This window comes from Convolutriloba macropyga, unplaced genomic scaffold, assembly GCF_964194025.1.
Source record: "Convolutriloba macropyga unplaced genomic scaffold, txConMacr16.3 SCAFFOLD_1080, whole genome shotgun sequence".
Taxonomy (NCBI): domain Eukaryota; kingdom Metazoa; phylum Xenacoelomorpha; order Acoela; family Convolutidae; genus Convolutriloba; species Convolutriloba macropyga.
The window spans coordinates 27,061-43,998 of record NW_027451957.1 but is presented as its reverse complement, the minus strand read 5'-3'; the positions used below and the strand labels follow the sequence as shown (position 1 = coordinate 43,998).

At 38.3% G+C, this 16,938-nt stretch overlaps 1 protein-coding gene across 1 annotated transcript in view; it reads left to right on the top strand.

The window, feature by feature from the left end:
• Positions 1-7,972: 7,972 nt before the first annotated feature.
• Positions 7,973-16,938, top strand: part of LOC142357075 (uncharacterized) — a gene marked incomplete at its 3' end in the record, with an annotated part of 32,169 nt that continues 23,203 nt past the window's right edge. Inside the window, exon 1 of the mRNA XM_075408787.1 lies at positions 7,973-8,233. Within this exon, the coding sequence (XP_075264902.1) occupies positions 8,057-8,233 (177 nt within the window). The remainder of the gene's footprint in view (positions 8,234-16,938) is intronic.

The following is a 16,938-nucleotide window of genomic DNA, read 5'->3' as shown; positions in this document are numbered from 1 at the left end:
CATTCCTAGCGGTCCTAACAAGTAAGGACGCAGTATTAAAGGAAATTAGAGATTGTGTCCTCCAAGACGACGAGAACCGCTGTAAAGAAGTCAGCTCTTACATACATTCGTTTTGGAAGGACCTTCACGTGAGGTCCGGTTGCTTGTGTGTTGGCGAGCGCGTCGCTATACCCAATTCGATAAAGAAAGCGGTACTGGAATCCATTCACATGACCCACCCTGGTAGTTGGGGCATGATTTCACTATCTCAGTATGCATGGTGGCCCTATATGCATAGAGAGATTCTAGCCAAAGCATCAGATTGCGTTCCGTGTACAGACATTGGTAAGAATTTAAAACCTGTTATACCAAAATCTAAATGGTATCCGCATAAGGCTTGTCAAGAACCAAATGAAGAAATTCAAATTGACTTTGGGGGTCCGATAACAAATGACAAAGATAAAGATATTTACTTTTTGGCATGTATTGATCGTTATTCAAAGTATCCGATAGCTCGAATTTTTGAGCATGCAAATGGGACAAATGTGGTAAAATTTCTCCGCGATTACGCTTATACTCATGGAATTCCGCGAACAATCCGTTTAGATCAAGCCACTTGTTTAGTAGGTAAACAAGTTACAAATTACTGTAATGAAAATAATATTAACAATCTCGACGCGCCGGTTGGAGATCATAGAGCAATTGGATTAGTGGAGCGAATGATACAGACAATCAAACGGCGGTTATCCTGTATGAAAACTGAAAATAAAGATTCATTTTCAACATCTAAAGCAATTAAACAAATAATTTCTGACTTACGAATAACAAGACAGAAAACAACACAGATAACTCCGTTTGAAGCTCATTTTGGTCGTCTGGTGAATACTCCTTTGCGCAATATTAGCACATGTCCATAAAGTTTAAATTTAACATATGAGAAAATTATTAATCACTATTTAAATGCTGATACAATTCCTGTAGACAAATACCTCGATGATGCTGGATGGGTCAACCCTGAGAGAAGCGATCTGGAAATTGAGACAGCGATGAACAAGGCACAACAAGATGCAGGCCTCCGATATCGTGACTCCGACAATAAGGAATCGCGGTTCATATTACACCCCAAACTCACGAATCCCATTCCGAGAACGGAAAAGTCATTAAATGTGAAGCTAGCGCGAAAACTACCAAACAAAAAGAGGGCGAAAAGACAGCTCGCTGGGCTATACGAAGTTTTAATACCCGGATCATTCGTCACTAAATCTTCCCCCACGACAACAATAATTAACGAACCAGGGCGATCACCAGTTAAAGTCAGAGATATTGATTTGGCAAAGTTTGGCACCAAAACTGAAAGATCCACTAATCTCTGGGCATACGCACAAAGGCGTCCTGCGCCTTATGAGCAAACAACAGAACTAAATGTTGCCAAACACAGCAACGACATCAAAAAGCAAAAGCGAGGGTAAATCAAAATTCGACACCGACATCGAGACACTACTTCAGTTGTTTCCTCTGTCAACTCAAACGTTTCTCGAGCCCTCACCGTACGCAAACCTGCAAAACCGCAGCCCAAACGACGTCGAAATGCAGCTTCAATCAACGACAATGATAACGCGACAGCTCAGGGACAACAACTGATATCAATAGTACCCGCTCCACAAATGTCTTCTTCTCAAAACCAGCAGAATCAAGACACACATTCCGACCCGCAAAAACAACAAGGAACCCGAAAACGAAATCGGCCCCAATTTTACGGCTTCACAGACGCGGATATTTCACCAACCAGTTCTCTGACCTCTACTAGTTCAGGCAAACAGAAAAAACGCAAAGCGAAAAAGGAGAAGAAGGATGCAGCAAACGCGAATACAGTGGTAGCCATGATTCAAAGTGCGGAACATTCAAGAATCCCTTCTCCCCCAAGACCGGACATTCAAATTGGCCAAGTTTCGCCACCAGATTCACGAGTTAGATATCGCGAATACGAACAAGAAAGAGAACTATCTGTTTGGGATGAAGAAAATGAAATTTAAGCCAAAAACTCAGTAAAACTGTCATAAACTCCAATCACTTATTTAGTCTTGTTCTCGCATCTTTAATCCAATTTTAATGTTAACCTTGCTTTTAATTTAATACAGTTGCTCTTCAATTGTTAGTCTTAAATTCATTCAAGTATTCGCCCTGCGAATCCATTTATTACTGTGTGCGCACTTAAATTATTCAGTGTAATGTATTCAGTTTACATGTTAAGAATTTTGAAGCGTATTTGCTTTACGATTCCAAAATTATTGAACATTTGGAATTTTATGTGCTGTAACTGTCTGTCAAGTGGTGACAATTTACATTCATTAGCATACACAACCCATGTACGATTGAAAGTCCTCAGACTTATAAGCCTCGCATATACTAAAATTTTAATCGTTGCTATTCTTAAATTTAACATTTGCAGTACCCCTACAATTTTGAGTTAAGTTATGTTCATCCCACTCGTTTGCATGTTTGTGTTGATTCTAAAAAATTGTAAATACATTAAAAATTTTTTTTGTCACGAGGAAAATGTGATACGTATGGATACCTAAATATATATCGAAACCTTTATGTGTACTAAATTAGTTATCCTATATATCTATAATTATATCATGTGTTTTTATAAATAAAAGTCATGACTCCTATTTATTCACCTATATTAATATTCCCGTTAGTCTACTAAATTATTTCATATTTTTGTTCATGCTAGTTTATTATAAGTAATCATAATCTCACTTATATTCAAGTATATTCACAGTCTGAATTTGAAGTTTCTCTGCAAACGCTCTTCATATTCCTGAGTTAAACTTAGCAGTGGATTCGCACCGCGTTTCCAATATTCAGAATTCGTAAAACACAATTAGTTGTGTATTCGCTCAGCAATTCCTAACACATTCTTGAGACAAAGTATTCGCAACGCGAATCCTAAACTATTCAATAAGATAAAGTATAACAGTTTTCTTGAGTTTATAAGGTCATTAAAAACAATTTATCTGCCATTTTATTATAATTAAAATGTTCTTCTGAAGCAAAGAAATATTTTTTATTGATTATGTGATTACATCAATTATATAGACCCACTATTGAGCAGTGAGCTTTTTTTCGTAAAAGCTTAAATTGAAATATGAAGACAAAAAGTAAATTGAGTGATACGTGATCCAAAATAGCGATTGGTAATAAATATGCTTAGAATTTGGCTAAAGATGGAAATAATGACTGCAGGTATCCTACAGCAGGTAAAACGAACTATATGAATTAACTGTGAGGTGAGTCTCACAAGAAGCCCCAAATAGCAAAATGTCCAGTATAAATACGAACGGAATGAAGTTGATTAAGACACCGAAAGAAAAAGTGAACAGAATGATTCGTCTTCAAAATCTGTGTTATAGAAAAACTGATTAAAAAATCCTTATAGGTCGAGTATATTCTTGAACCGAGGAAAACTCATTAAAAACTTTTTCCTAAGTGCTCCCACCTTATTTCGTTTGCCTACCCGGGTTGAGAAATTGCGACGAAATCGATACAAGAACTGTCGTTTTTGGTCGACTTTTGTCGATTTCGTCGGTTTTTATGTAGGAAATGTCGATTATCCACGTTTTCGTCGGTATTGTCGGTATTTGATGTAAGAAGTGTCGATTAGCGTAGTTTTCGTCGGTATTGTCGGTTTTGGCAGTAAGAAGAGTCGACTATCGTCGTTTTTTGTCGGTATTGTCAGTCTCAATTTGTTTTAAATACAAAAGAAATAGAGTAAAGCTAAGTGACAAGTGGTGCAGTGGAGGAGAAGGTGGATAGTAATATAGGGGTCCAAGGTTCGAATCCTGGCAGGGACTGTCCGGTTTGTGAGATTTTTAGAATGGCAAAAACCGACGATTCTTACGTTAAAATACCGACGAAAACCGATCAAAACGACGAAAAAAACGTAAGGGCTTTGATCGGTTTTGGCGAAGTAAAAGCTACGAAAACCGACGATTTCTTATATGTTTAAATCCGAAGAATTTCTCAACACGGGTATACATCTACTATATTATTCACTCGTACTTTTCGATTGTCTCCTTTGGACAGGTTCTTAAAGACACGGGAAATTTGTCCTTTATCTATGATATACTTAATATCTGCATGATTCATCTCGGGAATATATAGTACTGAAATTCCGTGTTGTTTTATGTGATGAAACACGTATTTTGTCGAATTATTGTTTTCTTTCACTCACTATTATGCTGGCTGGTTGGTTGCAATTGCTTTCACATTTGATAAGATGCGAATTAGATAGATCTCAACCAACGGCTTGTTTTTTTTTATGTAACTTTCTTGCTACACTGGCTCATATTGAAAATTCAACTGTATTCAAATTTTATCTTTAAAGATCCGTCAAAATTGCAAAAACCTATATGTACACAATCATACTTGCTGTTAATGCAACTCTTTCCTGCGTTCATAGTCATTAACATTGGAAATGCACCCATCACACAAATAATTAAACGTGGCATCAATCTGATTCAAAAATGCAGATAGCAAGGTTGATGGACAGGCGGACACTGGTATGTCCCGGATTGTCTCAGACGGAAATTTGCATACTTAAGTGTCTATTTCCAGACAGTTCCAGTTATCTCCAGACTTTTGCGCGTTCATGTCCAGACGTTCGTTCCCTCAGCAGACTTCGGGCTTTTATGTTCAGACTTTAGTGCAAGAGGTTATGGTTGTTATTAAAATTACTAAGAGGTTGGTTGAGTTTTAAGAAAACTTTACGTAAACTTAGACAACCTCACAAGCTTTTTTGACTTAATACGATTTTTTGGCCTGTGCGAATTGATGACTTCTGTTGAAGTCTCGCAAAATTAGAATAAAAAACACAGATTTGCTCTTTGATTGATTTTATTATGAAATAGGCGATTCTGAATAAAAGGTTTTCTGTTATGTTCTTTCATCATTATGTTTTGTTTTGGAACAAAATGCAAACTCAGTTAACATAATTACGTCCCACAAAATATCTAATAGTATTTCCTTGAATTTATGATGCAAAACTTCAATCAAACATGGCTCAATCAAAAAGCTCAAAAATTGAGATCCGATGGTGCTATTGATTTGAAAATTGGTAATCTAATTTTCAAAGATATTTGGTCCCTAACATGATATAGCGACGAGCGGTTAGTAGTTGTTGTTATCTTCAAAAAAAAGTTCAATTGATTCTCAAAAATCTAGATTGAATATATTTTAAATTCAAGGTATTGTCAGTTTGTCAAAGCATTATAAGGTTTTAATTTTAATAGAAAATCATTTCCATTTTCGCTATTACTGAAATATAGGAGCTCCGTTTTATCTGCATTTACGTGAGTTGGTCTTTGCTAACAAATAAGGGTCATTCCAATTATAGACCCGCCCCCACGAAAATATAGCCCCCTCCCATTTTGTTATGTCTACCATGATTTAGGGGCTATATGTTATCTGAACACTAAGCTGGGGAAAATGATATAGTGGGAAAGACCCAGAAAAATTTGAATGACTTTTGAGGATACCTATATTATTGAACGCATTCTGTTTTGATAGAATTCATGTTTATATGCCAATTTGTGTGTTTTTATATAGTAAAAAGTATGTAAAAAATAGCACAAGTGCCTGGGTGCGTAAAATTTCTGGATATTTTCCGTTCGTGCCACCCCAGCTTAGTGGGTGCATTTTATTTGCAACCCCCAGACACACGTGCCATATTTTTACAAAATAATTTACTATGTAATGGCACGTGCTTTGTAACTGGGGGTTGCATAACGTACTGGGGGCACAAACGGAAAAGATCCAAATTTGTACGCCCACTGAGCTGGCGGGGGGGGGGGGGTAGAACAGAATAGATTCAATAAAATATATTCCAAACTTTAATTTTTTTCTAAAAAAATCTCTTGGATCAGGCATGCATAGAAAATTAGCATCATCAAGATACTGGATTCTATTAATGTTACATTCTATTTTAAAAACCGAATAACAATTATAAGAGGAAAATCAAAGGTCCTAAAACTGTGCCCTGGGGACTTTGGTAAAGATGGGATGGTATATTTTATGTGGCAACTGCATCAGATGAAAACCCAGAATGTGTATTCTCCAACTTTCTCCACCAATCACAGACTGAGAAGAATCCATTCTCTTTTAAATAGCGCATGCTTACTTAATTCTAATTATTCTTTTAGAAAGATACACTATGTGTATATTATTAGATTTTGAGGTTTTTTTCCCCGCGCAGGAAGAAGTAGCCCTAGATTTATACCCCTGAAGGCTGTAAAAAGGAACCCAACTAGGAATTGGGTTACAGCATGACAACTTTTTTTAACCCGGGAGGAGGTTTCACCCCAATTTCACCCCTAAATCCACTGTTATTTGAATTTCTGCTGTTATTTCATTTAATTTGTATTATTTTGTTTGGAGATGGAGTTTGAGCCCGGTTTTTTACCAAATGCTCTGCTCAAAATCTCCTATCGTTGTTTGTTTGTAACTCCGCCGTAGCTGGTCCCCAGCCCGGTTGAGAGAAGGAGGAGGGAAACACACCCAGAATATACTAGAAATATCTCAAATAAGTCAGTTTTTTTAACTCGACTTGAGATATTTTTCCGACATACGTTTACTATATCTATGTTAATTTTCAGCTGTAGAAAGAGGAAGATTTTCACGGAAAATAACGGGGAAAAGAGTGTAAAGTGTGTAAAAATAAAAAAAAATACACTTTTATTCCAATTATAATGACCGGGGAAAAGAGTGTAAAGAGGGTAAAATAAAAAAATTACCCCCTTTTTCTCCGCTTAATTAGCGGTGTAAGAGTGTAATTATGAATAGTTTAATTTTAAAATGAAGAGTGGAAGAGTGTAAAAATAATTTAAAGGTGGAATATAAAGAGTGTAAAAATAATTTAAAGGTGGAATATTAAGAGTGTAAAAATAATTTAAAGGTGTAAAAGAAAAAGTGTAAAAGAAAATTGAAAGTGGAATTATTATTTGAATTTACACTCTTATTTTTTAAAATTACACTCTTAAAATTACACTCTTACACCGCTAATTAGGCGGAGAAATAGGGGGGCATTTTTTTTTTTATTTTTTACACTCTTTACACTCTTTTCCCCGTTATTTTCCGGTAAAATCCTCCCCCGGAAAGGGGGGGTTAATGGAAAACCCCCGATTTTTGTTCTCTTCATTATAGTATGTGATAAAATAAGTGTAAAAAAATTGCACGTGATTCAAATTTCTGAATCAAAATTGAAATGATTCGTTCTTTTTCAAAGGGCGATCATTTTCTTTCTGCAAATTTTCAATCGAAACAACGAGACAGTTTTTACTATGCCTAAGAAAGGGAAGGAGTTGTCCAACCATATTACACCAATAGGATCTTTTACGTTGCACCCCCCCCCCCCCCAGCTTAGAGGGTGCACATTATTTTCGCTACTAGACGTACGTGACTTATTTTGACAAAATGATTTACCATATAACAGCACATGTTCTGTAATGGGGTGGGATAACGTACTTGGGGGGCACAAATGGAAAAAAAACTATATTTTTAGCTATATTTCGCCCATCCCAAGCAAAGTCAGCAATATTTTTTGTGTATTTGGCATAATAAATTATTGGTTTTAATAACGCGCAAAATCAGTAGATTCGTAAACGTAATATTGCACTTTTAAGGTTTGCGGGGTCTTTCTTATTATAGCCTTTCCATGAATTTATAGCTCCCCCCTTGTGCCATATGTACCATGAGTTATGCCATATGTACCATGGTTATCTGACAACTAAGCTGGGGGCTGGGGGGGGGGGGGTGGGCTATAATGAAAAAGACCTGGTTTTCACTTGCATGGCGTACATTGGATCTTTCATCACGCAATGTTCTCCCGACCCCCGTTAAGATCGTATAACCCCTCATTACCATGTGTTTATTTGTGTTTGGGCGTGCGTGCGCGGGGGAGAGGTGGGAGGAGGGGGTGGTTTAAACCTGGAAAGATCCTGCTCATATTGGGATTGAGACACACAAATGATCCAAAATGACGAGTGACTTTTTCCCTAACAAATGAGAGAGCACGACAATGAAAACAACTTCTATGGCCGACACAAGGAACTCAGCTCAGCACTCCTCTGGTGTTCTATGGAAACAGGGGTCCAGTATGAGTAGATTAGCTGATCCTGCACGCGAGTCCTCCCTGGTGACGTCATCCGATTGCTTCACTGGCCAACTCAAGATTAAACAAGGCGGCGGAAAAGGAAAGTTGTTCAAACTCACTAAGTTTTTTACAGATGAAGGATCCCTTCTGCCCCCCATTTTTTTGTACCCCAATTACAAATTATGTGCTTTATATAGCACGTTACTATGCTACAAGCACGTGCGCCTTTGGGGGGATGGAAACTTTTCCGTTCGTGCCCACCAGCTTAGTGGGTGCTTATTACTTGCGCACCCAAACAAACGTGCCATTTTTTTACATAACGATTTATTGGATCTTTTCCATTTGTCCCCCACCAGGACCTTATGCGCCCCCAGTCGCAGAGCACATGCCATTACACAGTAAACCACTGCGTAAAAATATGGCAAGTGCATCGGTGGGTGCAGATAATATGCAAAACAAAGCTGGGGAGCACAAACCTAAAATAATCCATTTATTATGGCACCTTCTCTGTAACACGAAGATGCATATCGTACCAGGAGCATAAACGGAAAATAAATCGAAAAATTGATATGCCCAATAAGCCGGGAACCGAAAGAGAATAGCCACCAGATGAAAATTTATTTGCAGTGCTAGCCTAGCACCGTTTCGATATTGGTGGTTATTGAAGCCAACTGAGTGACAAAAGTTGTTAATTAAAAAAAATCAGAATATTCAAATCTGAGCAAAAAATTCTAGTGTTGTTTATCCAAGATCAATTAACCAATCCAGTTCATTCTTTTTTGTTGTGCACTGCCTTATACGCTCAAGTTTGAATCATTACTTACGGAGTTACTCAACATAGAAAGTATTACCCCATGTGTTACGATTGGGAATAAAATAGAAAAAGTAGCTCCACCAACACATTTTACCAAGCGTTGTTTGTTTTTACATCAGAGAGTAGGCCCATCTCACGTTCATAACCTTGTGAAATTATATCTCACGTCATTTCTGGTTAAGGAGATGTCGTTAAAAAAAGTCAACTTAGAGACTGTTTTTTTTTTGAAAATTTAAATTTTTGCTTAATTAAAACGAAGCAATTTGTTCACTCAGCAAAACTGAACAATTAGGTATTTGAATTTATTGAGTATCAAGTAAGGCAACCGTGTTCTACTGCATAGCGGATAATACAGTTCATAAAGTTTTAACTGCGCGGTGTAAATTTTTCCTTGTCTTTGAGAGGAGAGCAGCTCTTACAATTGGTCCCCCGAACCGGACAATGGAAGGCAAAATGCTGTCCAACCTGATGAGGAGGGTGCCAAAGTCACCAATCAACTAAAATCAAACAAATCAACAGCAAAATGCCCGTGAGGTGAACAGAAGAGTGCATTTCAATCAAGAAATTGAAGTGCAAACCCTGCGCGACAGGATAAAGCAAAGCAAAAGCGAACAGCAGCCAGGCAATTTAAGCACAATGAGCACAGAACAGCATCAATTAACAGCTCACGGATACAAGAGATTTCAAGAATTAATGGATGAGGTTAACACTGAACGAAGGCCTGACTACAAAATATTTGAAAATTCAGATCGACCCAACAAACTAAAGGTCCTCTACCAACAGACTGTTCACTTTCTAGAGAAAGAATTACCAATTGTTTCGTAAACCAATTAAAATTTATATGCTTTATATGGCACGTGACTATGCTACAAGCAGGTGCGCTTTTGGGGGGGAGGGGGTGTTGCAAAATTTTCCGTTTGTGCCCACCAGCTTAGTGGGTGCTTATTAATTGCGCACCCAAGCAAACGTTACGTTTTTTAAAAAAAATTGATTTATTGGATCTTTTCAGCTTATCACCCTCCAGGACCTTATGCGCCCTCCAGTTGCAGAGCACGTGCCATGAAATTAAATCACTGTTAAATAATTTGGCAAGTTCATTGGTGGAAGCGAATAATACGCACCACTAAGTTGGGGGCACAAACCGAAAAGATTCCATTAATTACGGCACCTTCTCTGTAACACGAGGATGATAATCGTACTGGAGGCTTGCACGGAAAAAGTTTTAAAAAACCGAAATGCCCAATTAGCTGGGAACAGAAGGAGTATGGCAACCAGGTGAAAACATATCTGCAGCGCTATCCATTCCAAGATTGCTAAAGACGTAATGGGTCATTCAATTGTTACAATCACGAAATGAGGTGTATATAGCACTTGTTGAGCATACGCTTCCCGCTAAACCAATAAATTTCAGGTCGAATCAAGAAGTTTACCATGACAAGCTTAATTTAGAGCCGTATTCTATCGCAGCCATATCGATTTAATCAATATCGTCAACATTTGTTTTTATTAACCATTATTAGTAGGTAATCGTCATACAGGAAGTGGAACTCGAACTAAGCTATTTTTGAAACGTATTCACGTGTTAACTATCACACAGAACTGAGTCCAAATGGTGAGTAACAACAATTATCCAAAGGACAGTCTGTTTGCTCAAACAGTTGAAAGCAAAATGAACCATCAGCAAGCGGTCAAGATTTGGAATGTTTCGGAAACGTCTTCAGCAAAGCAAAGTCGGGAAAAACGAATGAAACAAATTCGACATCGAAATTGAAACCAAGTGGCGACAACAGCAGACAAGGTTCGAACGGAGGTAGCTTGAGCTGAAAAAGCAAATGAAGGAACTAGAAAAAAAGCATCAACTACCGGAAGAAGAGCGTGAGCTAGACCGCAAAGCGAAGAGAACAGCATTAGAGAGTGTTCGTTCCCAATCAACTGGTGCTCGAGACAAATAACTCTTCAACTGGACCCCAATGAAGAGAGATGTCTCAGACTGCGCTGGTAAAATCGACAACCTCTTAACACCAAACCGCTCAAGAGCTCGCTTCAAAGCAGCCCCTGAATTGAACAAGCATAGTCACTTCTCGCAATATAGCAGTTCACGTGACCGTTCATCAAGTGTTGAAAACCGAGACGCTTCCCCCAGAGCTGATCTATGATACAACAGTAGTTACTCAGGTAGCAATAACCTACCATATTTGAAGCTGAAAAACTTCGATGGAAACTCCCTCGAATGGCCGGAGTGGTCTAGTTTTTCATTGCTACAGTGGATCAATGACCAATACCAGGCTCTCAGAAGATGAGCCATCTGAAGACACTACTGACAGGCATGGCAAAGTCAGCAATATCTGGACTTGGCTATTCTGGGCAGTTCTATGATGCTGCGTGGGAGCATACTGCACATGAAGTTTGGATGGCCCCATGTGATCATCGATGCACAGATAAACAGCCTTTGCGAGGCCATTCAATTGAAACCTCACGACTCAACAGGTCTGATCTGTTTCTCATTTGTTGTTTCAAACAATGTGAACGTGCTCAAACAGTGCAAGTAGTTTGGTGATCTGGAATTGAGCTCGACAGGCAGTATATGGCAATGGATAAGCTACCTCAAGATCTCAGAGAGTATTGGTTGTTTTGTGTCGACGATATAGATATAAAGACTGGCCTGGTCTTATTTTGTTTGAAATATGGCTAACAAGGTTGGCATTCGTGCATGAAGGGTTTTCCGCTTTCAAGGGAGAGCGAAAGAAAGCGGACCAAAGAAGCGCAAATAGATACAAAGTGTTCTCAAAAACATCAAACTTCAGTGGTAGTTCGGACGTGAAGAAAACAAAGCAAATGCAACACCATCACTTTTGCGCAAGTTGATGGCGCTCATTAAAATTGGAGCTGTCCATTTTTCAGGAACATGACTGTTAAAGATCGATACACAGAAGTGAGGAAGCAACGATTATGCTACGGATGTTTAGGCGAAGGACATGCAACCAAAAATTATAAATTTAATGCGTGCGGGATCAGTGGATGCATCAAGAAGCACAACAGTCTGCTTCACTCAGAAACCAAATAGACCCGAGGGCAATAAAGCAGTCAACGTAAGCGCAGCTACAACCAACCAGATTAACGAAGTTACAAGCTTTCGTCAGATAGTTCCTCTTTAAGTTCTGAGCGATGGCAACAGGCTGAACACATATGCCTTCTTCAATAGTGGATCAGCGGTTTCATTCATCAATCAGAGAGTGCAAGAGAAGTTACGAGCCAAAGGCACCCCAACTTGAAAAGTTTGTATAATCAGTCAGTAGATACAGATAGAGAAAGAGAATAGAGAAATAAATTGCAGACATTCGATTTTGAAGAGAAAAGCAAATTCGGGGAAAATGGTATTTGCCATATCATCCAGTGCTAAACCCAAACGAACCTGTCAAAGTGAGACGTGTTTGCAAAGCTGCAGCGAAGTACAAAGAAGTATGCCTTCAAGCCAAGCTACTAGGGGGAACTTATCTGCTAAGTTTTGATTGGAACAATTTTCAGAGTTTGCGAAGAACCAATTGACCAGATGGCAGATTTTGATTCGATGTTTATACAAGTACAAGTTCCCAAACAGGATAGAAGTTGCTTGAGATTTCTATGTTGTCCAGGAACTAACGTATTGGCTTACATATACAAATATCAGCGTCATGTTTTTGGAGCTAAGAGTTCTCCTACTTGTGCAAAGTGGGACTGGACAACAAAAACATGTACCCAATAGCGCCAAAGAAAATACAGTACAATGCTGCATCCAAGTACGAAGAAGTATTCCTAAATGACAAGCTACTGGCAGGACCTTATCTGCTACACTGGTTGATTGAAACAAATTTCAGAATTCATGAATGACCAATAGCCCTGACAGCTGATATTGAATCAATGTTTCTATAGTACAAGTGCTCTCAGTTGAGTGGGACTGGAAAACGAAGAAAAGTATCCAATGGCAGCAAAGGCAATACAAAACAACCTCTACATGGACGATTTAATCAAATCAGTAGAAACTCATGAAGAAGCAATCAAAGTCTTCAACCATTTACAATTTTTTCTCTCACAGCATGGATTTGAAGTGAAGAAGTGGATAAGCAACAACGATGCAGGAGACGAAAAAATCCCAGAGGACCTGAAGTCAATCAGCAACACGAAGCATTTCAAAGTGGAACGCAATACAGAGGGATCTTCATTGCTTGGACTATAATGGAATGTTGCTTATGATAGTCTTCAACTGTGCAGAGGTACGAACAAGGAAGTTGAAGCACCTATAAATCAGAGGAAAACTCTGTCACTGGTATTTTTAGTATTCGATCAGATCGGACTGTTTTCTCCGTTCAGCGATCTCTTGATACGACATCTGAAAGGCATCTGAACTAAGAATGGACGAAATTGGGACAAAGAATTGTAGCCTGGTGAAGAACCAGGAATTACTGAGATGGAAACAACAACTTTCAATTGCAGTGGAAATGAGCATCGATTGAAGGTACTTTAATACAGCAAGGATAAAATCGAACTTCGTGTGTTTGCTGACACATGTGAAGACACGATGTGTGCAGTGACATATCTACGTTCACAACCGAAGCAACACTCAGTTGACTTATCATTTGTCATTGGAAAGTGCAAAGTGGCACCGATGAGGCATGTTTCAATACCACGACTGGAAAGGTAAGCAGCAGTCATGGCAGTGAGGTTGAATAAACAGATAGTCAAAGAAAACCAAAAGAAAATACAAAATTTATTTTTTTGTTCAGAATCAAGTACAGTTTTGTACAGTTCTTTTTTGTACAGTTTTGCAGTGGATACACGGTTCCCATCGTAAGCAAAATTCGATAGCGGCCAATCGAGTTGTTGAGATATTGGATACAACTGATGTTACAATGTGAAAACATGTGACCGGTATCAGCAACCCAGCGAACATCGGCACGAGACTAACGAACATTGAGGATTTCAAAAGAAGTGGGGGGCTCAGTTGGCCGACCCGGTTGAAATAACCAGAAACTGAGTAGCCTAATCAAACTAATCTTTGCCTCAGTTGAAGAGAATATACCCTAATCGGTTGAGGAAAAGAAAGCTGCTATTCAGTGGGAACCATGTAGTAACTTTAACAGGCTAGTGAATACGGTGGTATACGTTCAGAGGGCTGTGAGCAAAGACAAAAACCAGCTAAACATGAATTCATCGTTGAAGAAAGAGAAAAGGCAGAAGCAATCATCTTCAAGTTACTGCAGTAAGATCAAGAAATTCCAAAATGCACTAAGTTTCCACAATTTGCACCATTCCCATATATGGAAGGACTTATTCGTGCCAAAAGAAGAATAGTTAAATTTCAATTGGACTTCAACGCAAAGCATCCAATATTGCTACATTGGAAACATCACGCAGTTTAATTATTCTTAAAAAAAGGGCACGAGGACAATCAACACGAGGGCACTGAGGATGTGCGAAGCCTTGTTTAGCAGAAGATGTGGATTCTAGGCATACGAAAGGCCTTGGGATCAATCAAGAACAAGAATCAAGATTCAAGAAAACGCAGAGCACTAATGATAACACCGGTAAAGGTCGATCTACCCGAAGAGCGGTTATATGCTTAAACTGTCTTTACAAATATTGATTTCGACTACTTTGGCCTTTTCATGTTGAAGTTTGGGCGAAGAAACAAAAAAAAACGATAGTGTTGTCTATTCAAATATCTAAATATGAGAGCGGTGCATATAGAGAACGTACCCAATCTTGAGACAGATAGTCGTCTCAATGCAGCTATGCGATTAATTGCACGAACAGGCAAACCAAGTACAATCATCAGATAGAACGGGCAGACTTTGTTGAAGCTGAACGAGAGCTTGCAGAGTACGCTGCGGCATGAAACAAAAGAGGAATTGAAGAACATCTAATTCAACCAGAATCATATGGAAGTTCAACCCACTCGCAGCACCTCTCTTTAGTGGAGTATGTGAACAGTTGGCGAGAAGTTGCAAGAAATCAATTTACACAAATTTGGGGAACAGGTCAGTCCCCGAGGACGTTCTTCCAGCTAAGATGTATTTTGTAGAGCAGATATTGAACACCAAACAGTTGATTCCAGTCAGTTCAGACGTTAATGAATTGGAGGCATTGACTCTTAATCACTTCTTGCTTGGCAACAAGAACGTGTGCTTACCCTATCTACAACGCGCAGAAGAACTTGTTTATCATCTTTAGCAAACTCTTGAGGAACTTGTTGAGCAAACTCAAGCCTATGCAAATCTCATTTGGCACCGATTTGGCAAAGAAAATTTGCCAATGTTGAACAATCGGCAAAAACGGCAATCTACAACTAGCGAATAACATAAAGAAGGCCATCTTGTTTGGTTGATCGCAGACAGCGATAAGCCAGGATATTAAAGGTGAGCATCGATTGATCAGACGATGTGATTCGATTAGCGATAGTACGAACGAACGACGGACTTTACAAGAGACCAGTAGAGAAGCTCGCCCCTGTAATACCAAGAAGACATGTTTTCGCGATCGAAAACAGAGCCAGCAATTTTGAGGCTACGCTCCACGCTAAAAAATAATTTCAAGTTCGAATCAACCAGTGATGTTACAATAACATAACAAGCACAGTTTAAAGCTATATTCTACGGCAGCCATATTGATGTGTTTACTTTTGGTCAAACTTTATATTTAGTAACAAATTTTGGTGTGTAATTGTCATGCTTGAAGTGGAACCCGAACTCCTTTATTATTGCCTCATAGACACTTGTTCACAATCACAAACATTTGAGACCGAACGGAGTACTAGATAACGAAATTGGTCAGCCAGTTTCAATTAAATTTTAAAAATTCATGAGTTTCAAGAGACTGCGGGGCACCATAAAAGGTATCCCTAAACACGCAGTCAGTGTATTGGACAAATCTTTGACACAGTTATCTCTATCCAATCAGAAAAGCAATTTTGAATGTGCTTTTGCTTAGAAAACCAATTGTGACAAGGTTTTAAGTTAAACTTTGTCACCAGCAACAATAAATTTGCATGAAAAACTAGCAAAAATTAGTTGAATCTCGTTAATTTGTCTTATGAAGCAAACATACAGTGCAAATTAAAGCACAAATCTTGAGCAGTAAATTACTTGTAATGCTGTCTTGTTTATGTGGAACATCTTAGTGATTGTACAGTCTCAACTTAACTTTGATTTGTGAAAAAATGAACTTTGATATTCTCAATCTTTCCTCCAGTGCAGCAAAATTCCTAAGTAAGGGAAACTTTGAGTAAAGCAAATGCATAATCAGAAGCTCTTGTTGGCTTAAGCCTAGCTTTTTTTTCCAATATTGGTGGTTATTGAAGCCAATGAATAACTAAAGTTTTTCCATAAAAAAAATCAGAATATTCAAATCTGAGCAAAAATTTGTTGTGTTATTTCTCAAAGATCATTTACCCAATGCAGTTCATTCTCAGTATGACAGTGTCGTGCACTGCCAATTTTGCTCAAGTTTGAAATTTTATTTACTTACGGAGTTATTCAACACAGAAATTCTGCCCATACATTAAGATTGGATATAGCAAATAGAAAACCGCAACAACGAAGTTCATCAAGCGTTGTTTTTTATACAAGACAGTAGGCCTATCTAACGTTCATAAACCCTTGTCTCACCGGTATTTCTGATTAAAGACATATCGGCGAAAGAACTCTATTTTTAGAGTAATTGTTTATTTGAAATGTTGGATTTTTGCCTAATTAAGGCGAAGCAATTTGTTTTTCAGAAAAACTGAAGAATTAGTTACTTGAAATTTTTTGCATATCAAGTAACGCAACGGTGTTCTACTGTATTGCGGATAATACTGTTTACAAATTTTTACTGCAAAAACACGATATCCGGACAGACTTGAAACCACTAAAACTAACTGGGCGGTGTAAAGTTTCCCTTGTGTTTGACAGAGAGGAGCCGTTACACCACTCCATCTGGAGTTTATTCAAAATATTTAGGATCTTAAATATTAGATATA